Source organism: Typopeltis vanoorti, chromosome 17, assembly GCF_054136105.1.
Source record: "Typopeltis vanoorti isolate ZY-2024b chromosome 17, IOZ_Tvanoo_1.0, whole genome shotgun sequence".
In the NCBI taxonomy this organism is placed as follows: Eukaryota; Metazoa; Arthropoda; class Arachnida; order Uropygi; family Thelyphonidae; genus Typopeltis; species Typopeltis vanoorti.
The window spans coordinates 55,631,748-55,655,551 of record NC_143565.1 but is presented as its reverse complement, the minus strand read 5'-3'; the positions used below and the strand labels follow the sequence as shown (position 1 = coordinate 55,655,551).

At 36.9% G+C, this 23,804-nt stretch overlaps 1 protein-coding gene across 2 annotated transcripts in view; it reads right to left on the bottom strand.

Annotated features, from left to right (window-relative positions):
- Window positions 1-23,804, bottom strand: part of LOC150097407 (RCC1-like G exchanging factor-like protein) — a 264,930-nt gene that overhangs the window by 91,357 nt on the left and 149,769 nt on the right. For both annotated transcript variants that reach the window (XM_090407234.1, XM_090407235.1), the window contains exon 5: window positions 19,754-19,872. In XM_090407234.1, coding sequence (XP_090263360.1) covers window positions 19,754-19,872 — 119 coding nt within the window. The remainder of the gene's footprint in view (window positions 1-19,753; window positions 19,873-23,804) is intronic.

Sequence of the window (23,804 nt, the reverse complement as noted above, 5' to 3'; positions counted from 1 at the left end):
TCTTAGGAAGGACCTCCCACGATGAGTCTTTTGACTCCATGGAGGCCTGAATAATAATAATAATAATAATAATAAACTGGCCTATAATTAGACACTTCCAATCTGCTGCCGTCCTTATGCAATGGCACTATATCTTACCTTCCTTCCATTCCGTGGCCACCATTCCCGTAACCAGACTTTCATTGAAAAGCCAGATCAAAGGAGCTGTCAATTCTTTAGCACAACCTCTCAAAACTGGTGGTGAAATACCATCCAATCCCACAGCTTTACTGACATCCAGAGTACTCAGTATTTGAATCACGCTCTCCTCCTGTACCTCTAAACCTTGATCCTGACCTATCCCTCTAGTATTAAAATTTACTCCTCCAGGATGAAATACACCAATAAAGTGTTCATTGAACAATTCCACTATGCCCTCTGCATCAGTCACTCTATTCCCATTTTTATCCCACAATGTTATTCTTCTACAATCATTTCTCCTCCTACTGGCCACATAGCTAAAAAAATTGCCTAGGATTTTCTTTAGATCCTAGGGCCAATCTCTTCTCATATTCCAGTTTTACCTTCCTTATCCTACTAGTCACTCTCCTGGCCCGTGTCTTATATTCTTCATGCATCTGCTCTTCACCTGTCTCCTTATATCTCTCCTATAGCCTCTTTTTCACATGCAGTTCCTGTTTAATATTGTATGTCATCCACTTTACACCGAATCGTGTCCTCTTCTTCTTCATTTGTGGAATACAGCTTACTATTGCTGCTAACAAATATTCCTTCACAATTTCCCAAGCACTAATGATATCCCAGCCATCCAATTCCTCCCTCCATGAAACTTCCCCAAGTTGATGTCTAAGACTATTATACTCACCTTCCTTATAATTCCACATATGTTCCCGTCTCTTTGATACTCCTGCATGTCTATTCATCTTCCAAGTCAAAACCACATGGTCACTATCTCCTACTGGTGGGAGAGATGTCATCTCAGTTATTATCAACTCTTCTGATGCTATGACCCAATCCAAAATGCTTGAACCTCTTGTTCCCTCTATTACCTGTTGCCTAAGACATTTGTCCCTCATGAATTCTAGAAATTCCATTCCCTTATTGCTACATGCATCTTCCTCTCTCCAATTTATACTGCTGTAGTTAAAATCTCCCATAACAATCCTTCTTGCACTTGCCATGCTCAACTGACTCAACATCTCCTGGTCTCAATCTCTGTGCACCTCGGTTTGTAACAACACCCTACTATATATCCTGTCTTGTCCACCTCTACCTCACACCATATGATTTCAAAATCATTAGTGTCAATGCCTTCCAAAGCCTCCACTCTTAGAGGACATAAGTCATCACTTATCATAAGCAGTACTCTACCACCATGCTTTTAAAAATTGACCTTCCTATCGTGCCGAAAAATGCTGTACCTTGCTGCTTCTATTCCTGTTATTATAACCTCTATCAACCACGTGTCAGTGATCCCAATAATCTTTGGCCAGGCTGATGCTATCAGCACCACCAATTCCTCTCCTTCATTCCAGATACTCCTGGCATTAGTATTAAGCATAAAAATGCCACTGTTTCTATACCTAGCATTATTCCCTCTGGACTCCACTGGGCTGAGCGTTACCTGATGTCGTCCCCCTTCTCCCAAGTAGCTATTCCTACAAGAGGCCACCCCTGCTACCAATCCACCTTGGGCATTCTAGTTTCCCTGCATTGACACACTGACTCGTTCAGAATAGCAATCTCTCCAGATGCCTACATCCTTCCTCATTCAAATGCAAGCGGTCTCTCGCATACAATTCCTCTCTGTCCTCAAATGCCCTCCAAGCATCCACATATTCCAATCCTCTCTTCTGACACATTCTAGCTATTAAGTTATTCAATATTACTGCTCTTCTGCTCAACTCGTCACTATCATACCTAGGGAACACGCACACTATCTTTACTAACTGAAGCAAGAATCTCATATCTCTTACTGCCCAATTTACATTACCTCTCAAGTCATTTGTTCCTACCATCACAATCACTCATCCACCATTTTAAGATGGCAATGATTTTAGATCTTTTAAAAATTGATGGAAGCAATGAGAAACAGCATAAGATGGAAGGTATACTAATGCTTCAAGATTACTAGATCTGGTGACAGCATCACAGAATTTGTCCATAAGTAATGCTTTGCCTCAAACTGAGGAGGGTGATTATGCAGTCTTCAGCTGAGAGGTGACCAAGAAAATGTCAGTTAAGAAGGGGCGTATGTGAAACTATAAATCTGGTGATTGTGAAACACTCAGGTAGCAGATTAGAGTAATATCATGGATAAAGAAACTGCAAGAGAAGGCTACTAATTATTCATTGGAAATGATCAAAGAGCATTTAGTCAAGGAAGCATGATATTGCATATTAAGGTTGGAAGGATAGGTTAGGTGGGAGTTAAATGCATGAGTAGCATTTAAAGTTGTGGAGCAGCAAAAGTAGAAAATGTTATGGAGGGTATATAAGGAAAAAGATGTTCAGTAGATTCATGAGCAATGTTTAAAAAAATTTTGTACTAGGTCATCAGTCAGGCAACTACCTCACTAGTCAGATGTTAGCTCGGATATCCTCTGCTACATCATCTAATATATTAGTCATGTTTAATCTCGGATATGGCCAATTCATAAACTTTTTTTAATGATATGGTTAATTTTCACCCTATATAACTACCTGCATGGAAACAATCATGTTAACTACTTACATATTAGTGTGTTTATCAGTCTGTGAAGAAACATTTCACATTTTTAAGTGATACAGGGCCATTTATTATTATTATTATTATTAATGATGATATTTTCAGCTACATTTTATAGGGAGGAGCTTATGCCTTAATTCACTTTATTGAAAAAAATTAAACAATTTCTTCTCTGCCATTATAAACAAATGTTGCAAACATTCACTATCATAAAAACTCTCAATAAAATAAAACCCTACACATATATTTAAATTACTAAACAGTTCAAATATGTGAACCAACACAATGATTAGCATTCTTTCCTCCATGCTTACACAGTGATCAGAATACATTAAGAAAATTATGGAATAAACTACCGTGTTAGAGTAAAACTTTAGTTTAATATGAACCAAAATAAACACAATGTTCAACCTTCACATTAAGGTCATCATCTGGAGTATACACATATACAATGAAAAAAGCTGCACAACAATCTATATGGTATGCTAAAGTTACTGATCAACTGTTGTAACTATTGGACAGACCTCTGGTGTAAAAAAAAAAAAAAAACTTACTACATTAAAGTTATAGTCCTGTTATTATTATTATTAGGTTAAAAATCCAAATTTTTGGGATTTTTATGCCACCATTATTGTTAAGATTGGGGTGGTTAATTAAAATTTCACACGCTTCTTTAAATTTCCGTTCATACCAAGTTCTTTATATCATACAAAAACATGCTATGAACGGAAATTTACAGAAGCATGTGAAATTTTGATTAACCACCCCAATCTTAACAATAATGGTGACATAAAAATCCCAAAAATATGGATGGCACACTTTCAGCCCACTTAGTTTTCCAGAAAACCCTGACTTTAGGACTCTAAGCAATTTTCAGCTTTTATTGGCCACTATCCATACTGTTTTTTTTTTCTTTTTAATTTATATGTATACTTATATAAGTAATTTTCTTTTGGTGTGAACATGTTGCTCTCCAGCTAAATTTAATTTTAACCTAATAATAATAATAATAACTGGACTACAGCTTTGATGTGGTAGTTTTTTTTTTTTTTTTTTTTTTTTTTTTAAACACCAGAGGTCAAGCCAATAGCAATAATGGTTGATCAGTAACTTTGGCATACCAACTAGATTGTTGTGTAGCCTGTTTCTTCGTATATATGTTATGGTTAAAGTGATAAATCCGGTTATTATTAATAATTACCGGTTAAAGTGAATAATTCCTAGAGGAGTCTGGTAAATGTAATAAAAACATGTTTATAGGTATTGTATATAGGTTTTCATTCTCAACTCAATAGAAATTATAACAGCTTAGGTTAGGTTGGTTTATAATGAAAAAAGTAAGGAAAGTACAGGTATCACTTGCTTAATGCAGTTTTGCTTAACGCGGATTTGATCATCGCGGCAATCCCTTGATACACGCGGCAAGAGTTTTGATTAATGAGCCTTTAAATTTACCACGCAAAATCATGCTCATCCAAATTCTCTTAATGATCTGTGTGAGAATGTGAAAGTTTTATTTTTCCCACCAAATACTACATCATTGTTACCACCTATGGACATGGGAGTCATTGCAATTTTCAAAGCCTATTTTCTTAAAAAGACATTCTCAAAGGCAGTAGAAACAACAATGGGAGAAAATGCGATTATGCTCCATGAATTTTGGAAAAAATTTAACATTAAACACGCAATTGAGAACATTCGTGACTCGTTGGAGCAAGTGTCTTCTAGTTGCATGAAAGCTGTTTGGAGAAACCTTCTCCAGAATGTGCTAATGACTTAGGTTGTTTTCAAAATCCTGTGAACAATGCGGTCAAAGAAATCGTTGCAATTGGTGAAGACCTCAGTTTTGATGGTGTTGATGCAGAAGATGTTAAAGAATTATTGGATTCAAATTCAATAGATCTCAGTGACAATGATCTTCTTGAAATTGAACAACGCACATATGAAGACAACGAACAAATGGAATATGAAGATGAGGTTCCAAAGGAAATAACAGTCAAAGAACTGGATGGAATATTTCGCAGTTTAGAATAGCTTAAGCAGAAAGTAATGGATATGGATCCAGATGTTAATCGAAGAATGCTTGTTTGCCGAGGTCTGGAGAGTCATTTGGCTTGTTATGTAGAATTTATGCCGATAAGAAAAAAACTAAAACTGTTCAAACGACTCTTTATAACTTCTTTTGATTAAAAAAAAATTGCAGTAACTAATGTAGGTGCAAGTAATATTAAACATTTACTTTGCATTCATTTTTTATCTTTCCTAAAAGAGTACCATATAAAATGAACTATTAGTACAGTAATCGATCAGGGATGAATTGTACTTTTTACCATTGATTATTAGATTTGATTAAGGCGCTTTTGATATATGCGGTGACATCGAGGGATTAATTAACCGCGTTAATCGAGGGATACCTATACTTCTTTTGCACTCTGCCTGTCTGTTCACTGGGCATCTACAGATGCTGTATGGTCACTCCGATGCTCGATGATGTTCCACACTAGGCCTCGCCATGTAGTCCTGTTGTTTGCCCTTCTGGCAGCCTCAACTCTCTGAAGATCAGTCACTCCACACATGCCATCCATCCATCTCATTGATGGTCTACCCCTGCCTCTTTTCCAGGAACTTTACCTTCTATTACTGTTCTGAGAAGTCCTCCTTCCATCCTTTCTATGTGTCCAAAATATTTTAATTTTCTTCTGTCAATATCCTTAAGGAGCCTTAAAGTTCTACTAATCTTTTCTAACACCCATTCATTTGTATGCCTTTCAGTGTATGATATCCTCAGCAGCCTTCTGTAACACCACATCTCAAAAGCAGATATCCGTTTCTTATCTGACTTCTTTAGGTTCCAAGTCTCGCATCCATAAATTGCTGTTGGAAAAACAACTGCATCCAAAATTCTCAACTGCATTCAATTGAAGGCAAATGAATTACTAATTGTTTACAGCTGTGGTACTGTGTATGTGTGTGTGTCCAATTAGAAAACAAAATTTGTACTAAGAATTTTTTTTTTAATTTGCTTTTGCTGGTGATCATTATACACTTTTTACATCGCAATATGTACATAAATAATTTCCCATCACCACTGGAATTATCCACCTGTTTGAGAATTCTATCTTCATCATCAGTTTTTTTTCTTTTTTTTCCCCATAGCTTTTCTATCTTATCAATAATATATATCTCTATATTATTGATAAAATATGCTAGTATTTTGTTATTTTCTTGTAATACACAGAGGGATTCATTTTTATTAAGGAATAGATGAATTTTTATTCACTATGTCTATTCTTTACAAAGACTGAAAACTGTAATAGAGACAAATGAAATGAAAATAGTCTTACATAATAAAAAATACCTCTCCTTCCATAGTCGCTACTGTATACATGCAATCAAAACAAAGTATCTAACGAAATACAGGAATCCGTCGATTAATGCATCTCTGATTAATGTGTCATTTTTTATGCCATTTTATACATAAAATGTACGTATAATTGTGATTGTCTGTGAAAATAATAGTAGTGATGGTGGACAGTAGATGGCGTTGGCATAGAAGAGGCAGCTTGTGGATGAGGTTGAGTGGTGGAGACGGAGAGATGTAGAGTAGGTGTCCTCTCTCGATGAGTCTTAGGACTCCCTGGAGGTGTCAAATAATAATAATAATAATAATACCCAAATGCAATTAGTGTGTCTATATACATCTTAAAAGTAAATGTTACAGATTTTAAAACTTTCTAACTATACATTTTTTTATCGCTAACTATTTTAAAAAATCCCTCACTAGGATGAAATAATTTAGTTACCAATTTAAAACATTTTACAGTTATTTTTTTTAATGGCATACAGTACTACACTATTCCCATGCACACTATGTTTCAAATTTACTGCTAAAATTTATGACATCTACTAATTACATAGCATTTTTACTTTTAGTGTTTGTTTATTGTTCATGTTTATTGTTTTCTTGCTTTTTTATGTTAGGAATTTTCCCATACAACCTTTAATCATGAGTGAAAGAATTAGTGAGCAAAAAAGTGGAAGTGTGAAAAAGATTCAAAATGCAATTTCATTGGAAGAAAACCTTGAAATAATAACTAAAATGAACAAGGCGCAAAGATAAGACAAGAACATAAAATGGGTGAATCAACCATAAGAGCCATTTTAAGCAAAGCTGTTGAATATGAAGAGAAAGGTAAGGCTGCTTCAAGTTCATCATGCATGCAGATCACTCAAAACCAAAGTATTATAATGATTCAATTAGAGAGACTTCTTTCTACATGGATCGAAAATTGTAACCAAAAACGGATTTGCTAAGCACTGACCTTATTAAATTAAAAGCATTAAGTATCTTTACACCTGGAAAAAAAGAGGCTATTAATGATGGAAAAGATGAAGAATTCCACATTAGTGCTTGGTGGTTTGAGCATTTCAAAAGAGAAATAGCCTACATAATGTATGATTCACAGGCAAAGCTGCAAGTGCAGATAAGGAGATGGATGCAAATTACCATCAGCTGTATGAAAAAAAGAAGCACAATGCCTGCCAAACTACGTTAGCTCAATTCTTTGTTAAGAAGTAGAATAATAAATTTATATTCTGAATATGTTTTATTGTCTTTCAGCTTCATGGTTTTCCTTTAACTAGACCCTGAGACATACCCTAATTATTTAAAACTAACAAGTAAAATAATATTAAATTACATACACTTACCTTTTAAAAATGTATTTTTTTGTTTAAATTTGTTTAACTATAAATTTACAATTCACACTTCACACTGTAACTTACTAGACAGAGGGAAAAACTAACTGGTTCACAAATCAGAAAAAGATGAAACAAAAACAGGAACAGGTGTTTTATTACTGCAGTAAAACACGTGTCCTATGGCTACCCTGCAACAGGCCAACCCATAATAAAATTTTAAGACAGACAAAGCATTCCCAGGGTAGAGGGTGTAAGATTACATATCTCAATCAATTTTACGATTATAATTTGTGGAATTTTTTAATCGATCCTGAGGGGAGGTGCTCCACCCTGCAGATGCCCATGGAATTGCATTTTATTGATGTATGAAAGTTTTGAGAGGGCATAGCGCATCAGCACTCATCTTAATTGGTCCAATGCAATTAATTGCAGGATAACTTTGAATACTTCTGCGTAGAGTGGGGGAACAATCTGTTTTATGATGGATTAGAAAACAACAATGAAGGAGAATGCTATATTTGGTTGGTATATTTGAAATACTCAAAGATGAAAATATGCGAACCATCATTTATAAGACATGTGAGAATAAGAAAGAATAAGTGTGAGTAGAAACACTTTCATTAATGGTAAACGAATAATTAATAATTATCATTTGTGATATGTGTGTGTCCTATAAGTTGCTGGATAGAGCGAATAGCATGATCCTATAAATTCTAAAAATGAATAAGGGAATTTATGAGCATAATTAAAAAAAAAAACTTACGAGAGAGAGAGAGAGAAAGTATTGCAGAAATAAATATGGTTTGATGGAGCAGCAAATCATCTCATAAAATTTGTTGCACATGTTATGGTGTATTTCTCTGGTTTGTGTATATTTCACTCCATTTTCCAAGAATTTTATTTTGTTTACTGAGACTCAGTATACATAACATCCGATCATTATCAGAATTATCCACACTTTCGGGAATCCTAAATTCATTATTTTTTTTTTTTTGTTGTTGTTTTTTTTTAGTATCAGCGGTTCTTCTGTCTTATCAATCTCACATATGCTGGTATTTTGTTGTGATCAACAACATCTTATAATATAATACACAGAATATTCATTTTTATTCAGGAATAGATATTTTTTACTGTCTGTTGTTTCCGAAGACTAGAAATAAAAATGTCTCTACACCATTAAAAAACTTTGCAATCTCAACAGATGCTATACTGCACAAGCACAAGCAAAAGAAAAAACAATTAGCATTTTTCTCCTAACATCCACTTTCAGTTCCAGAAAACATGTATAACAGCTGTTTGTAATAAAGCCATTGGATATAGTAATTTCTCAACTCATGACATCATTCAGGTTGACACAATAACCAATCACAGCTGCTAGGTGCTGGGTGAGCTCAAAATTTAAGCTCACCTAGGCAAGGCTTCTCAGCGGTTTAAAAATAATACAACACTAAGAATTTGACATGCTGCGCCCTCTTTACGGCTTTTTGAATGGCTCAAAGGTGTATGCATTTTGAAAGCACACCCGCTATAAACACGAATGTGACACAATGTTTAAGCATCGAAAAGCGCCTTCTTCATGACAGAAGAAGGTGCTTTTTTATACTTTATTATACTAATACTTTATTATCCTTGTGAAGAGGAAAATGAAGCATTAGCACAGTATACTGTGTTCAATTTTAGGAATCGCACATGAAGTCTGCAAACAATTGGGTGAGTCTTTAACTGGAATAAATGCAAAAATATAATATCGGTGATACTGATATTTCGTGGATGAGCGCCGCACACCTTGCACACCCAAAATATTAGCCCGTGATGAAAACGAACATTATGAACTTTCAAAGTTGATATCTTTCTTCTAACTTCTTACTACAAATTTAAATAATATTGTATCCTTAAAATGCTGATATATAATGCTGGTTAGATGGATTGGCTCTCTGAACGATATCAGCAGGTTGTGTATGATGCAGCAGTCTTAAAATAAGAGGGTAACCAGTAGCATTCCCCAGGGTTCTATTCTTGGGCCCCTGCTGTTTAATTTGTTTGTAAACGATATATCAGTGGATTGACTGGGGATCTTCAGTTGTTTGCTGATGACACAAAGTTGGGTACAATTCTAATTAGCTCTGCTGATGTTCCCTTCAGGAAGATTGACTAGACTTTTGACTTGGACAAAGGAGTAGGGTTGTAGTTTTAATATCAATAAGTACAAGGTGTTGTATTTTGGAGTGCAGAAATATAAGGCTGTGTACTATATCGACAGTGCCATATTGCAGGAAGTGGATGAGATTACAGATTTGGGAGTGGTTGACAGTAGACTGAAGTTTAGAAAACATATTGCTAGTGTTACAAAAACTGCACATCGTAGTGCTCCTACAATAAATACTCTAACATGTAGGGATAACGAAGTGGATGTGCCACTGGTCAGATCACACTTGGACTGGTGCACTCTAATCTGGTCACCTAATTTATAGTGTGATGTGGAGACATTGGAGAGGGTCCAGAAGCAAGTAACTAAGACAATATCAGACTTTGGACTGCTGGCTATGGAGAGAGGCTGAAGAAATGTGATTGGCTCTCTGAAGAGCAGATTTTAGTGGATAGGAGGAAAAGAGGTGATATAATAAAGACATTTAAGTTAGTGAGAGGATTTTATCAGATTAATCCAGGTGAGATTATAAAAAGAGTAGAATGTGAGATGTTCCAAAGGACAGAAGTAGATGGAATAAAAGAGGAGGCAGTGAAGTTGGTTTGGTGAGTTTTAAGATGGACTGTAAAAGGGTGTTGGTTAGCAGTGGCTCTTGTTTTAGTGATTTTGGAGGAGAGTGGAGGAATATCAGTGGCAGATTCAGCAGAATACTGTTAATGAAAGATCTGTAGAAGAAGAACAAGGCAGAGCATCTATGAGAGAGGGATTGAAGTGGATCTGTGAGAGAGGTATCATTAATTAACTGGATTGCTCTCTCTTTTGGATAGAATTGAGCAATCAGCAATATTAGAGAGGATTTTAGTGCACCACCAGAAATATGAGAGCAATGTTCCATGGCTGGGTGGATTTGGGATTTGTATAGAGTTAGCAGCTGTGAAGGTGCTAACACTACACTCTAATAGAAAGCCCAAATCTGCCCAGCCATGGAACACTGTTCCTATATTTGGGGTGATGCACCAAAATCTTGTCTAAGATTGCGGATTACTCAATTCTATCCAGAAGAGAGCAATCCAGCTAATTAACGATCCCTCTCACATAGATGTCTTGTGTGAAAAAGTACACCAAGTTTTTTGGTGGTTGCAGAATAGTTGAAATATGGTTGTGCCAGGAAAGAGAAAATTGCCGATCCAGTTGCAGAGTGAGGAAGGCAGTTTGGTTAGTAGGCTCCTGTGCCAAACTCAATCAAATGTCTTTGAAATATTGAGGGCAACCATGTGAGTTTCTCCAAATTTCTCTATGACTTGAGTCCATAGGTGGGTGGTGAAAGCAAGAAGATTAGCTAAAGATTGCGAGTTGCAGAATCCATACTGTGGTCACTGATTAGTTGGTATGTCTCTATATGGTTCAAGAGTTGGTTGTTGATGGCCTTCTCCATAATTTTTTAGAGAACAGAAGTGAGTGCAATTGGATGGTAGTCCCTTGATTGATTTTTATCACCTTTCTTTTGGTTGAGCTGGATGTGGGCCCATTTCCATTTTGCCAGGTAGCTGCTAGTTGAATAGGATAGATAGAAGAGACAATACAGGATAGGTGTTAGTTCTGGGCCACATTTTTTTAAAACAGTAAGTGGGATACCATCAGGACTGGTTGCTTTAGTTTGTGTTCAGGTTGTTAAGGATTCTTCATATTTCTTGTTGTCAGAAGACTATGGGAGACATGAAAGGAGATGTTCTTTGTGGAGTAATCTCTCTGTGGTGTAAAATGATCTAAAAAATCATGCTTATAAAAATTATCTATAAAAATATTCATCTTAATGAAATATTAATGGAGTGCTTAAGGGTCAAAGCTGTATAACTGAGAGGAGACCACCACATAGCCTTTAAAGGAATGTGGAGAACCGACCAGGGCTTCTGACCTAATGTCCAATCCTCACCTTCTCGTGGTGCACCCTGTTGGGTATCTACTTGGATACTGAACGAATGAGGATGGGCTGGAAATTTGGGATTTAGCCGACCAAATTGTATTTTTATTGGTTAAACGAAAATAAAAAATGATGGTACAACATGACAAAATTTCATGCCGGCTAGAGCATCACCCAGTTAAAAAAGGCCCCTGTTGTTTCCGCCAGGGAAACAGGGCGAACAGCGATAAGTCAGCTACTGGAACAAATCTGAAAACAAACCCCAACTCGACATCACCAGAGTTAAAGATCGGTACTATCAACGTAAGAAGCCTGAATGGCTAAGAAATGGAGCTAGCTGAGGAATTAGATAAGTACCAGATTGACATAACAGGGGTGACTGAAACAAAAAAGACAAAAACTGGCGAGATCTTTCTGAGCAATAAATACAAAATGTTATATTCAGGCAATGACAATCAAGGAAAAGAAGGAGTAGCCATAGTATTCAAAACAAAATACGAGGCTAATCTTCTTGAATGACAGTCAGTCTCAAGTAGAGTATTGTGGGCAAATATGAGAATGGGGAACTGGATGAGACTTATTTGTGCCTATGGTCCCACAGAAGATTCTACTAAGGTAGAAGTGGAGGAATTTTTTGATGCTTTAGAAAAAGCAACTGACACAATGAAAAAGGAAAAGTTGGTCCTTGCTGGGGATCTCAATAGCAGAGTAGGAAATGATTGTGAGACATACAAAAATATTTTCGGAAAATTTGGAGAAAAGAGCAAAGCTAATAATAATGGCAAATATCTGTTGGATTTCTGCTCAGGACATGGACTGGTTATTACTAACACCATGTTCCAACATAAAAATGTGCATAAATTCACATGGCAAGAAGAGGCTAGGAATAAGAAAAGTCTCATTGACTATGTTATTGTTGATAGTGATGTTTTCTCCCTGGTGCAGGACACCAGAGTGTACAGAGGATTTGAAATTGGAAGTGATCACTATTTAGTCTTGAGCAGGATAAAATTGAATTTCATACTGAAAAGAATAACATGTAAGAAAGTTTTAAAGCGAATAAAAGTTGAGCTGCTCTCAGATGTGAACTGTAGACTAAAATACACAAAGATTATTGAAGAAAAAATGAAAGAGATTGAGAACGGGAATCAAACCTTGGAGATTCAGTGGCAAACTCTGAAGAAAACATTCATTGATTCAGCCAGAGAGGCATGTGGTGAGGTTGTTTGCAAGGATAAAAAAATCAGAACTCCCTAGTGGACACAGGAAGTTAAAGAGGCAGTGAAGGAAAAGAAGAAAGCATATCAAAAGTTCCTGGCAAATAAGTCAGCTTGTGCTCTTAGAGAATACAGAGGCAAATGCAAGAATGCTAAACACTGTGTAAAACAGCTAAAATGTCATGGGAGGACTTTGGCAAGAATATAGAAAATAAATATCATGAAGGTGGCAAAATATTCTGAAGGGTGTTGAAGAAGCTCAGGAATGGAGGAAAGAGTGCTGTAAAAGGAGTTAGAGATGATAAAGGTGACATGACAACAGGAGAAAAAGATATCCTTCAAATATGGAGTAATTACTTTGAAAAACTGCTAAATGAAACAAGCAGTGATGACAGCACAGTGGTAAAAAAACATTGACCAGGCAAGCAGTCGGGAATACATATCCATACTTGAAGTAGAAAAAGCCATCAAAGGTTTGAAATGTGGAAAGACAGCAGGAGTAGATGATATTTGACCAGAAATGCTGAAGTATGGTGGTATAAGAGTCTTACAGTGGCTGCACTGCATAGTTCAGAAAGCCTGGACAGAGGGACGAATTCCCGATGATTGGAGTAGAGCTCTCATAGTACCCATATATAAAAAGGGAAATAAAACTGAATGTGAGAATTACAGAGGTGTTTCCCTACTGAGTGTTCCTGGCAAGATCTATGCAAGTATACTTGAGAAATGGTTGAGAAGAATTGTGGAAGAAAAGCTTGGTGAAGAACAAGCTGGATTCAGGCCAAATAGAGGCTGTCAGGATCAGATCTTCACTTTACGCCAAATAGTCAAGAAAGCATGGGAATATAACAAAGATCTGTATTTAAGTTTTGTCGATTTGGAAAAGGTGCCAAGGTGCCAAGAGAGAAGCTATTTAATACGCTGCAGTTATATGGTGTCAATGGGGTATTATATCAAGCAATACTTAGTCTTTATTTGAGTTGTAAGTCAGCAGTTAGAATTGAAGGAAGTACAGGAAGATGGTTTAATGTTAAATCTGGTGTGAGACAAGGATGTACATTATCCCCTCTGTTATTCATTATCTATATGGATCACATTATGAAGGAAAGTGGTATTAAACATGATATCAAAATTGGAGATGTTAATGTCAGCTCTTTGCTTTATGTAGATGATGTTATACTTCTAAATAAATCCACTAAAGTCTGCAAGATTCCCTGACTAAATTGAATAATTGTTGTAATAGATATGGTATGAAGGTCAGCAATAAAAAGACAAAGACAATGAAATAGGCAAAATCATTGAAAATGTCAACTGTGTTGTGAATGGAGAACCTGGGGAACAAGTAAAACATTTCAGCTACTTAGGCACGATTTTTACTGAAGATGGTAAATTAAATAGACAACAGAATCAGCAAAGCTGGTACGGTGGGAAGTCAATTCAATAAATTCATATGAAATAAGAGAGAAATTAGTCAGAACACTAATTTCTCTCTAAATTAATCTATCAAACCAGTTTTAACTTATGGATCTGAGAGCTGGGTCAGAAGTAAAACACTTGACCAAAGACAAGAGACCGCAGATATGAGAGCCCTGAGAAAGATTATAGGTGTGAACAGATGGCATCAATGGCAATATCATATTAAAAACGAGGATATTAGGAAAGAACTTGACATTGTCAGCATCCAGGAATGCGTTAGCAGAGCTAATCTCAGATGGTATGGTCACTTAAACAGAATGGGCGAGGAAAGATTAGCAAAACAAGTGTTCTCTGCCAGGTTGGCAGGAAAACGACCCAGAGGAAGATCAAGATATAGGTGGATTGATACGGTACAAAGTGCCTTAGACGATAGAAATATAAGATCTGATAATGTTGGAGTCTTGACAAGTAACAGACTGATTTGCTGGAAAATTTTAGATAGGAAGTTAGTAATGATGTAATGTTTTTCATGTAGTACTATCATATCATGTACACCCCCCTTGTGGGTACATGGCAGGAATTTGATGATGATGATGTCCCTGCCGGGGGGAAACTGCAGAGCTTATCAGCAATTCTATCTTAACTGTTCTTGAAAAAAACAATTTATCTAAGAAGGTTGTTGCATATTGTGTTGATAATGCAAATACCAATTTTGGTGGTGTAGGTAGAAAAGGTATTAACAATGTCTTTGCTATACTGAACAGAAGTTTAGAGCAAAATATTATTGGAGTAGGTTTTGCAGCTCATATAGTTCACAATGCATATTCAAACTGCTGCTGATCTTTTACCACTAGACATAGAGTCTATTGTAACAAAATTAATAGTCATTTTTACATTTACACTGTCAGAGTAGAATCTTTGAAAGAATTCTGTGAAGAAGCAGAAGTTAAATATCACAAAATACTAGGCTACAGTAAAACTAGATGGCTAGCTTTAATGCCTGTGATTGAGAGGATTCTGAAATTATATAGTCCATTGAAGTCATATTTCTTATCCCTTGATAAGTGTCCAAGAATAATTGAACTCTTTTTCAATGATAATAACTCTCAGTTGTGGTTAACATTTCTTCATAGTCAAGCATCAGTATTTGAGGCAGTAGTCAGAAACATTGAAGGAAATGATCGTAGAATAACGAAAGTCTCAGAGGAACTTGATATGGTAAAAGCAAAATACTGAGAATGTTTCGAATCAAACTATGCCAATACGTTCCTATTGGCATAAGAAGAGATTTAAGAATTTTAGAAAATGAGAGAAGCAAAAAAAAAATTTGTTTATTTCTCATGTTAAAACTTTTCGCAGTAACTGTTTGGAATATTTGAACATGTGGTCATCCCAGTTCCTGGAAATTAATACATTTAAATGGGTGAATTAAAAATAGGATATCATGGCATGATTTTGAAGCATTGTTGGAGTATATAGATTCTAGTTTTGGAAAAAAATCATGGAATATATGAAAATAACCTTTTTGATGAGGTTTCTTGTTTAAAGAAATATATACTTGATTCAAAAACTGAAGAATGGAAGGAGAATAAACTCCTACAGGATGGGTTGAGATATTTGTGTTTTTTGAGAAACAAAGAGTGCCTTATGATAATATATGAAAAAAAACAGTGGAATTTGCCCTTTGCTTACCTGGGACAAATGCTGTTACAGAAAGTGTATTTTCAGTTGTGAATAAATTATGGACTGCAGAGGAAACACAATTTAAAACTTGAGACAATAAAGGCCATTCTTATTGTGAAATATAATATGGTTAATTCCTGTGAAGATTTTATGAGTGAAATATCAGAGGAAGATGGATTATTGAAAAGAATTCATTCTTCCAAAAAATATGTTTAAATTGTTCATTTGGAGAGTTTTAAAAGATATTCATTATATAAGATAAATAAGTTTTGTGTGATATTTACTTTTGCATATATTATTAAGAATTTAAATAAAAGTTGCTTTTAATAAATATGTATTCATTGTATAAATAAAATAAATAAGTTTTTTGGGGATATTTACTTTTGCATCCATTATTGAGAATTCAATAAATATTTCTTGATAGTTTAGCAATAACAATATTATTAATTAGTAATAATAACAAGAATAAAAGCAGAATATTTTATTGAAAAGGTATGATTATGTTTCTGTTAGGATAAGAAGAAATACAGCAATTTTAGAATATACGCCTGGAGCGAAGGCAAACCTGCAAAGCAGGAAACAAAAGTTATGCAACCAGTGGAATGTGTCCAGCATTGGTCTTTGGAGGGGAAGGTAAACCTTCACAGCAAGAAACAAAAGTCATGTAACCAGTGGAACGTGTCCAGCATTGGTCCTTGGATAATCTGGTCACTATAGCTTAAGATACTTATCTCTCAGAAATTCCACAAACTCGTTCTCCTTGTTCCCATACACTATCTCCTCCTTCCATTCTATATTTCTGTAATTAAAATCTCACATAAGGATCACCTTCTTTTTACGTGCCCAACTAATTTGCCTAAGCATTTCACAATTGGTATTCTCTGCATTCCCTGGCCTATAACAGCATTGTTTAAGATATACTAACCTGTTTATTTCAACTTCACACCACACAGATTCAAAATCTGTGCATGCACTTATCAACTTCCACATTTTGCAAACACAATTCCTCTGCAATCATTAACAAAACACGAACTCTCCCCCCCTCCTCTTTTTACATTTCTATCTTTTCAGAAAATTATATATCCTTCTAATTCTATTCCTGACATCACATCCTCCTCAGACAACTAAGTTTCACTTATTCAATTATCTTTGGGCATATTGACTCAACCAATGCAGCAAAATCAGTTCTCTTGTTTCAAATACTCCTTACATTTGTGTATAAACATAATCCCTGTATGTCTGAGGCCATTCTACCAGCACCAATATTCTCTATTCTAGCTGCCATACCACATCTCTCTCTTCAGTCTGACCACTACCATTTCCTTGATCCTGACTCTGATTTCCATTATTACCTGTCTCATCCTCACCTTTATGCATTCCATCATCTTGTGCTGCTGCAACCACATCTTCAACCTCATATCCATCTTCCTCATGGCATACAATCAGTTGATTTGTGCTATCCTGCTTCACAAGTGGACTCTGATCATTTACTACATTAACTTCTTGACTCTGCACCTTCTCAGCATTGATAGAATTAAGATAGTTAAGATAGAATTGCTGATAAGCTTTGCAGTTTCCCCACGGCAGGGACATCATCATCATCAAATTCCTGCCATGTACCCACAAGGGGGGTGTACATGATATGATAGTACTACATGAAAAACATTACATCATTACTAACTTCCTATCTAAAATTTTCCAGCAAATCAGAAAACAACAGACTTTCTAGATGTCCAACACCAAACCCATTCAAATGCAATCCATCATATTTAACCATTCCAACTTCCCTTCAAATTCCCTCCATAGATTTACAAATTGAACCCTCTTTGTTTCATACAACTCAGCCATCTTACCATTCATTATCTCTGCTCTCCTTCTCAACTCACTGCTGTCGTATCTGGACAACATGCTTATGACTTTCCTCAACAACTATGCTTCTTTACCTGCTGCAACAACTTCCTCAAGTTTCTATGAACATTTTTTTTCTCCCCAACAACTGTCATTTGTGCCCACCATTAATTTTGATGCATGATATTTCCTTATCTTCCTGTATTTCCTTCAATTCTAACTGAAGGAAACCTATACTATATTTAAACTACACACTATGAATTGCTCTGTAAAATGTTTCATTTAACCCATATAATTGTAGCATTTTGAAAAGCTTTTCCCTGGGCACCTTGTTTTATTCCTTTTCCAGATCTACAAAACTTAAGTACAGTTCCTTATCATATTCCCATGATTTCTCAACTATTTGTTGTCAAGTGAAAATCTGATCCTAACAACCTAAGAGCCATGCTCTAATTATCTGGAATTTGACCTTCTGACCAGACCCTTTGAAATATGCAGTGTAGCTGCTGCAGAACCTTTATACCTCTATATTTCAGCATTTCTAGTTGCATATCATTTATTCCAGCTGCTCTTTCACATTTCTGGATTTCAATAGATTTTTCAATACATTTAACCCTAAAGCATTGATATATATACTCTTCTTATTGCATTCTCCTTGAATATTTTCTGCTACTGTTCTGTTACTGTTTGTTTCATTTAACAGTCTTTCCAAGTAATTCCAAACATCTAGAATATCCTTATCTTCAGTATTCATATCACCTTTATCATCTTTTAGACTAGACTGCATCCTAAGCAGAAATCTAGCAGGTACTTACCATTATTATTAGCCTTGCTTTTTTTGTTCAAATTTTCCATATGCCAGGTGAAATTCATTTCCTCCTTTGCTGTTTCAATCTCCAACAATGACCACTTTCCATTTTCTTTATGTCAGCTGCTGGTTCTAATAACTCAAAAAATTCCTCTACTTCTACCTTAGAAGAACCTTTTGTGAGATCATAGATATAAAAAAGTTTCATTGTCAATTTTCCCATTTTGAACTTTGTCCATATAACCCTATTTGAATTCCAATCAAGAAGTTTATCTTATGTTTAGTGACGAATGCTATTGCATTTCCTTCTTTTACTTGATCATTTTTGCCCAGCTATGATAGCAGTGAACTCAATGTTGCATACAACCAGGTTGATAGCTTTTAGCAAAATGGCTGAACAATCTCTTCTATGTCAGTTACCTGCTCTAATATAGCTCAAAAAATAACTCAAAAAATTCCTCTATATCATTTGCATACAGTAGAGTAATTCTTTCATATTCATTCTTCTTTTTACTTGTAGCATAACAATAGAATTCTTTGGGACTGTTTAGCTTGCAGAACCAGTTTCTTTTCATACTCGGACTTAGCTTTCCATACAACAAGTGTGACTCTTCTGGCCTGCTCCCTATAATTTTCATAACTGACATCATCCTTATACACATGGTATTCCTTCCACATCATCTTTTTCTTATGAATCTCTTGCTTAGATTACATATCCATTTCACTCCTATCTTTTTTATTCTTTGAATTCTAGGGACACATTCTGATACTGCATCACTTAAGTATTTTTTAAACACTTCCCATGTACTGTCGATATCTTTCCCATCCAACAACTGATGCCATTGCAGAACTCAGCATACTCCTCAGGTGATTATAATCTCCTGCTTTGTAGTTCAGTATGTAGCTTTTTTCTGAATGGAATATTCATAAATTTAGCATTTTCCAAGTGAGTACTACATGATCACTGTCACCAATCGGAGGTAGAATAGTTACATCTTTAACTAAAATCTCCTCTGACACTACAATCAGATCTAACACTCTTTGATTTCAAGTTCATTCTGTCACATGCCACTTTAGGAAGTTGTCTTGCAACAGCTCAACAAATTCAGTTTCATTCTTCTCATGAGATTTCTAGTTCTGAATGACTAGTTCTCACTACATGTGGCACTGATAACTAATGAATCTAATATCAAATATTTAGCACTGTAACCATGGTTGTAAGAATTTCAAGTAAGATTTCTGTCCATCACAGTAGCAAATTTTACAATATAAGATAGTCACTTACATCAGTTATTTCTTCCTCGATACCTACAATTTTGTTTATCCTACCACTGCCCTCATAAATTTCACCCTCTACTACTGGATATCCACACTGTCCAAATGAATTACTGCCAAGAGCAAAACCTAAAAGCAAATAGAAAAAATGTCTGAATGAATGTAGCAGCGTCAACTATGTAATGCTTTACATAAAATATTTTATATTTAAATCAGGAAAAAAAAAAAAAAACTACATGTAGTTTCTTCTAAGCTCACTAAATTTCCCTATAGCATGACAAAGTTTTCCTCACCATAAGCTATGATCTTCAAACTCCAATCAAAATGTGGATCATCACTTTCCAAATTTCGTAAATCAGAGTCAATTTTTTCAAAACCCTTTAAGCCTTTATAATGTAAACTAGCTTGATACCTGTGCTTCGTTATGGTATTTAACTACTATAAATCCATTTTGACTCTAATAAACTTTCCTTTGATTGCAGTGAACAATTTAAATTTAGCACAACTACCCCCATGTCAGGCAACACTCTGTAATTATTAAAAGTCATGGTTCCATCGAATGACATGACCAACACCACATTCATGTTCAGGTTGAAATTCCCTTTAATTTGATACCTCACATTATATTTTTAGACATTTGTACATAGAATTCGAAATTTATATATGTTTGTTATTTAAAAACAATCAAATTATAATACTTCTGGGTATATAACATTTTTTGTTTTATAAATTGTTATTTATGTTTTTTGAATTAGTTTTGTGATATAATAGCATAGTACCCATGCTTTGCAAAGGTGCACAAAAGTAAATGAAAACTAATAAAGAAAAAGTATATATAGTTTGAATAAAGCAAAGCATGTTGATGCAGTAAAACGGTGAAGTGAAATTCGAAATATAACATTTGATTAAGAAATAAAAAAGAGAAGATTGTAGTAAAAAAAAAATAATGTGAAAAATACCTATCACCCTTTTTTTTCTCTACTTAAGGGCCTCTTTGTAGACCACATTGGTAGTTCTCCCCTCAGGTGCTAGGATCACCAGGTTGCTGGGTGAGCTCACTCTGGAGCAGGCCACATAGAACTGCCCATGTGAGAAGCAGTCCTCCCTCAAGTCAATCCCTGCAACCTTCAGCGACTACTCCTGAGACTTGTTGATGGTCATAGCAAAACAGACCTTGAGGGGGAACTGCAGCCTCTTGAAAACTTGAAGGGGTATCCTGATGGTGTGAGTGGTATGTGTTCATATCATGCATACCACTCAACCCCCAAGCATCCCCCCCCCTAAGCACAGCCGGTAAACACTGTGGCCTCGATGACGTTCCTGTGAAGGGTCTTCACTCACAGCCTGGTACCACTGCAGAGTTTGAGTGGGTTGAGGTTCTGCAGTAACATCACTGGAGCCCCTACTTTCAGAAGAAGCTTGTGGACTGGGAAACCAGGAGGGTTGAGGGTGTTGAGGAACTCCACAGGGTTAGTGGACCATGTAATCCATTTGCAGCACTGAGTCCACAGCAGCCTTGTAGTTCTTGGGGGTCAGAATGGCATGCTCACACAGCCTGCCCATGGACTTCTCCTTGATATCGCCAATATCAGGGTATATCCTAGCTGTGAGGTCTGCTAGGGTCATCACTACTGAGCCCAGGCCTGCAGGATGGTCACCTTTCCCTTGGACTGGGGATACTCTCTGTCCCCTATTTTGAGTAGGAGTTTGGAGAATTGCCTGGCAGAGACATCGCCTCTCAAGTGGACCCCTCATGTTCTTCCTGAGAGAGAGTTTCTCTCAGGAAGAACATGAGGGTCCACTTGAGACGTGATGTCTCTGCAGGGCAATTCTCCAAACTCATACTCAAGTTCCCCCTTGGCACTACAGGCAGAATCTGCCTTGATGTCTTTGAGAGTTATTCTCAGTGTCTCAACCCCCCCCCCCCAGTGCACCATGGTGCTCTTGTCCCAAACAATGAGCTTAAAGTTCTGCAGCACTCGGGCCATGTTGCTTCGTTTTGAAATGGTGCATAGGGGTGTTTCTACATGGAGAAGGTTGAGGGGCTGCTTGAAGACAGTGTGGGCCATCTTGCCTCCCTCCAATAGCATAGCAGCAATGCCAGAGGATGAGATAGCCAAGGCGATGCCAGGATCCCTCACTTACCTTCACCAGGAGTAAGTTGATGAGGAAGGTTTTTCCAGTACCACCAGGAGCATCTAGGAAAAAGACCTGCCCAGCACCTGACTCAACACTGCTAAGGACCTGCTGACAGACAGCGAGCTGTTCATCCATCAGTGAACCATCATTATTTGATACCACTTGTGCCAAGGCATTCATGTAGTAGCTGGTCTCTCTCAGATAGTCCCTGTTCCCCCCAAGACTCCTCCAGACCATGTTGGCTGAGTCAGGCCATACTGTGGCAAGCCCTGGCCTCACAAAGCCCCAACACTGCATCCTCAATCAGCTCCTGCAGCTTGAAGGGAGAATCACATCAGGCAGCTTCTTCCAAGATAATGTCCTAGTGCTTGTCATCCTCCAGCAAACCTGATGCCTTGCATGTAGACTGGAATGTGGGATGGAGGACACCATTCACAGTCTTCAGCTCTGAAAAGGACGTTGGGCCTCGAACCTCATGTAGCAACAGGGGGAGATGATAACACTTGGTGTTGTTTGGGTGGATGGTGTACACTCTTCCCAGCATGTGGTCCCCCTCTTCACTCCTGGCCAGCCATTGACATCATTCTCCCGCTTCCTTCTCATGAACTTGTTATTCTTTCCACACAAAGAAGGAGGGGGGGGGGCTCAGAATACAGGAGGGTTTTTGCAAAATCGTCAATTTTTGCATAGCTCGTAGAAAGTCAAGAGTGCTGTCTGAGGAGGGTTGCTGAGCTTCTCAGCCAAGTTGTTGGGGGTGAAGTACACTGACCATTCTCGAGGTGAACAGTGAGATGGAAGACAGTGGGGTACCTCTTGTGAATGGAGATCCTCCAAACCACCTCTGAGCTGCTGATGTATCACCCACTCTCATACAACTTAACCTCATCCCTCTCATTCTCCAGGGCAAAAGCCACCTGGTCACTGTCCTTGTTCACATATTTACAATGTACTTGATGGACTTGAGAGTTGCATCCACATTGATGTGAGCATCGAAAATATGTGACAGGATAGGGTTGTAGGGCACAATCCAGCGGTTGTCCAGCTCTGTTCCATTGATTTCTATGGTGAAGCACCATCAACTGGAGACCTTCTCCGATACTGCAGGTGTCCATTGTCTCCTCGGTGAGTGTCCTTGAGAATTGTCAGGGGTATCTTTTGCTGCAGCTGCCTCCTTTCGTGCAAGACGAATTGTGGTTCAAGCTGCTGCAGGGCCCATGAATCATGTTGGCCTTGATGATGTTGTGGAGGAGAGGGTCAAGTATTTTGGCACAGATGACCTTGTTAATCATGCCAGGAAAGATGTGCTGCTCTATCCACAGCAAGACATGGATGTGAGGTAGACCCACTTTTGCCACTCCACAGGTTCAAGATGATGGCTCTCTTGAACATGAACCACTGTACTTCCCAAATAGACTGCTTTTGTTCAAGAGAGCCATCATCTTCTTCACATTGAGATGAAACACCCTGGCTGTGATGTGACGATTGTAGGACTTTTGCCCAAGCAGCAGTGCATCTGTGATATCCTTTCACCTGGGGTTACAGGTGAAAGCCACCATGGTATCCCTCAGGTGAATGTAGCTGTCTGCCCTCAACTGCATCTGGTCGTGCCTAAGGTAGTTCAACCTTTCAGTCTATTTTAGTGAACATGTCAACCAAAAATTGACTGAAGAGGGAGCAGAAGTACACCACGTGGTTGACCTCCCCTTGGATATAGGTGTAACTACAGAAAATAACGTACGTGTACTTTCATTGAGAATAAACATATTTCTTCTTACTGAATGTATGACGTAATGATACGTAATTTCCAATACACATACTCACTGTTTTGTTGGTATGAGTATATATAGCTTGTGAACTATACTATGGAGAGAGTTAATTTGTTTGCGTTAAATTTTGCGCCAACTCCAAAAAATTTAAATTCA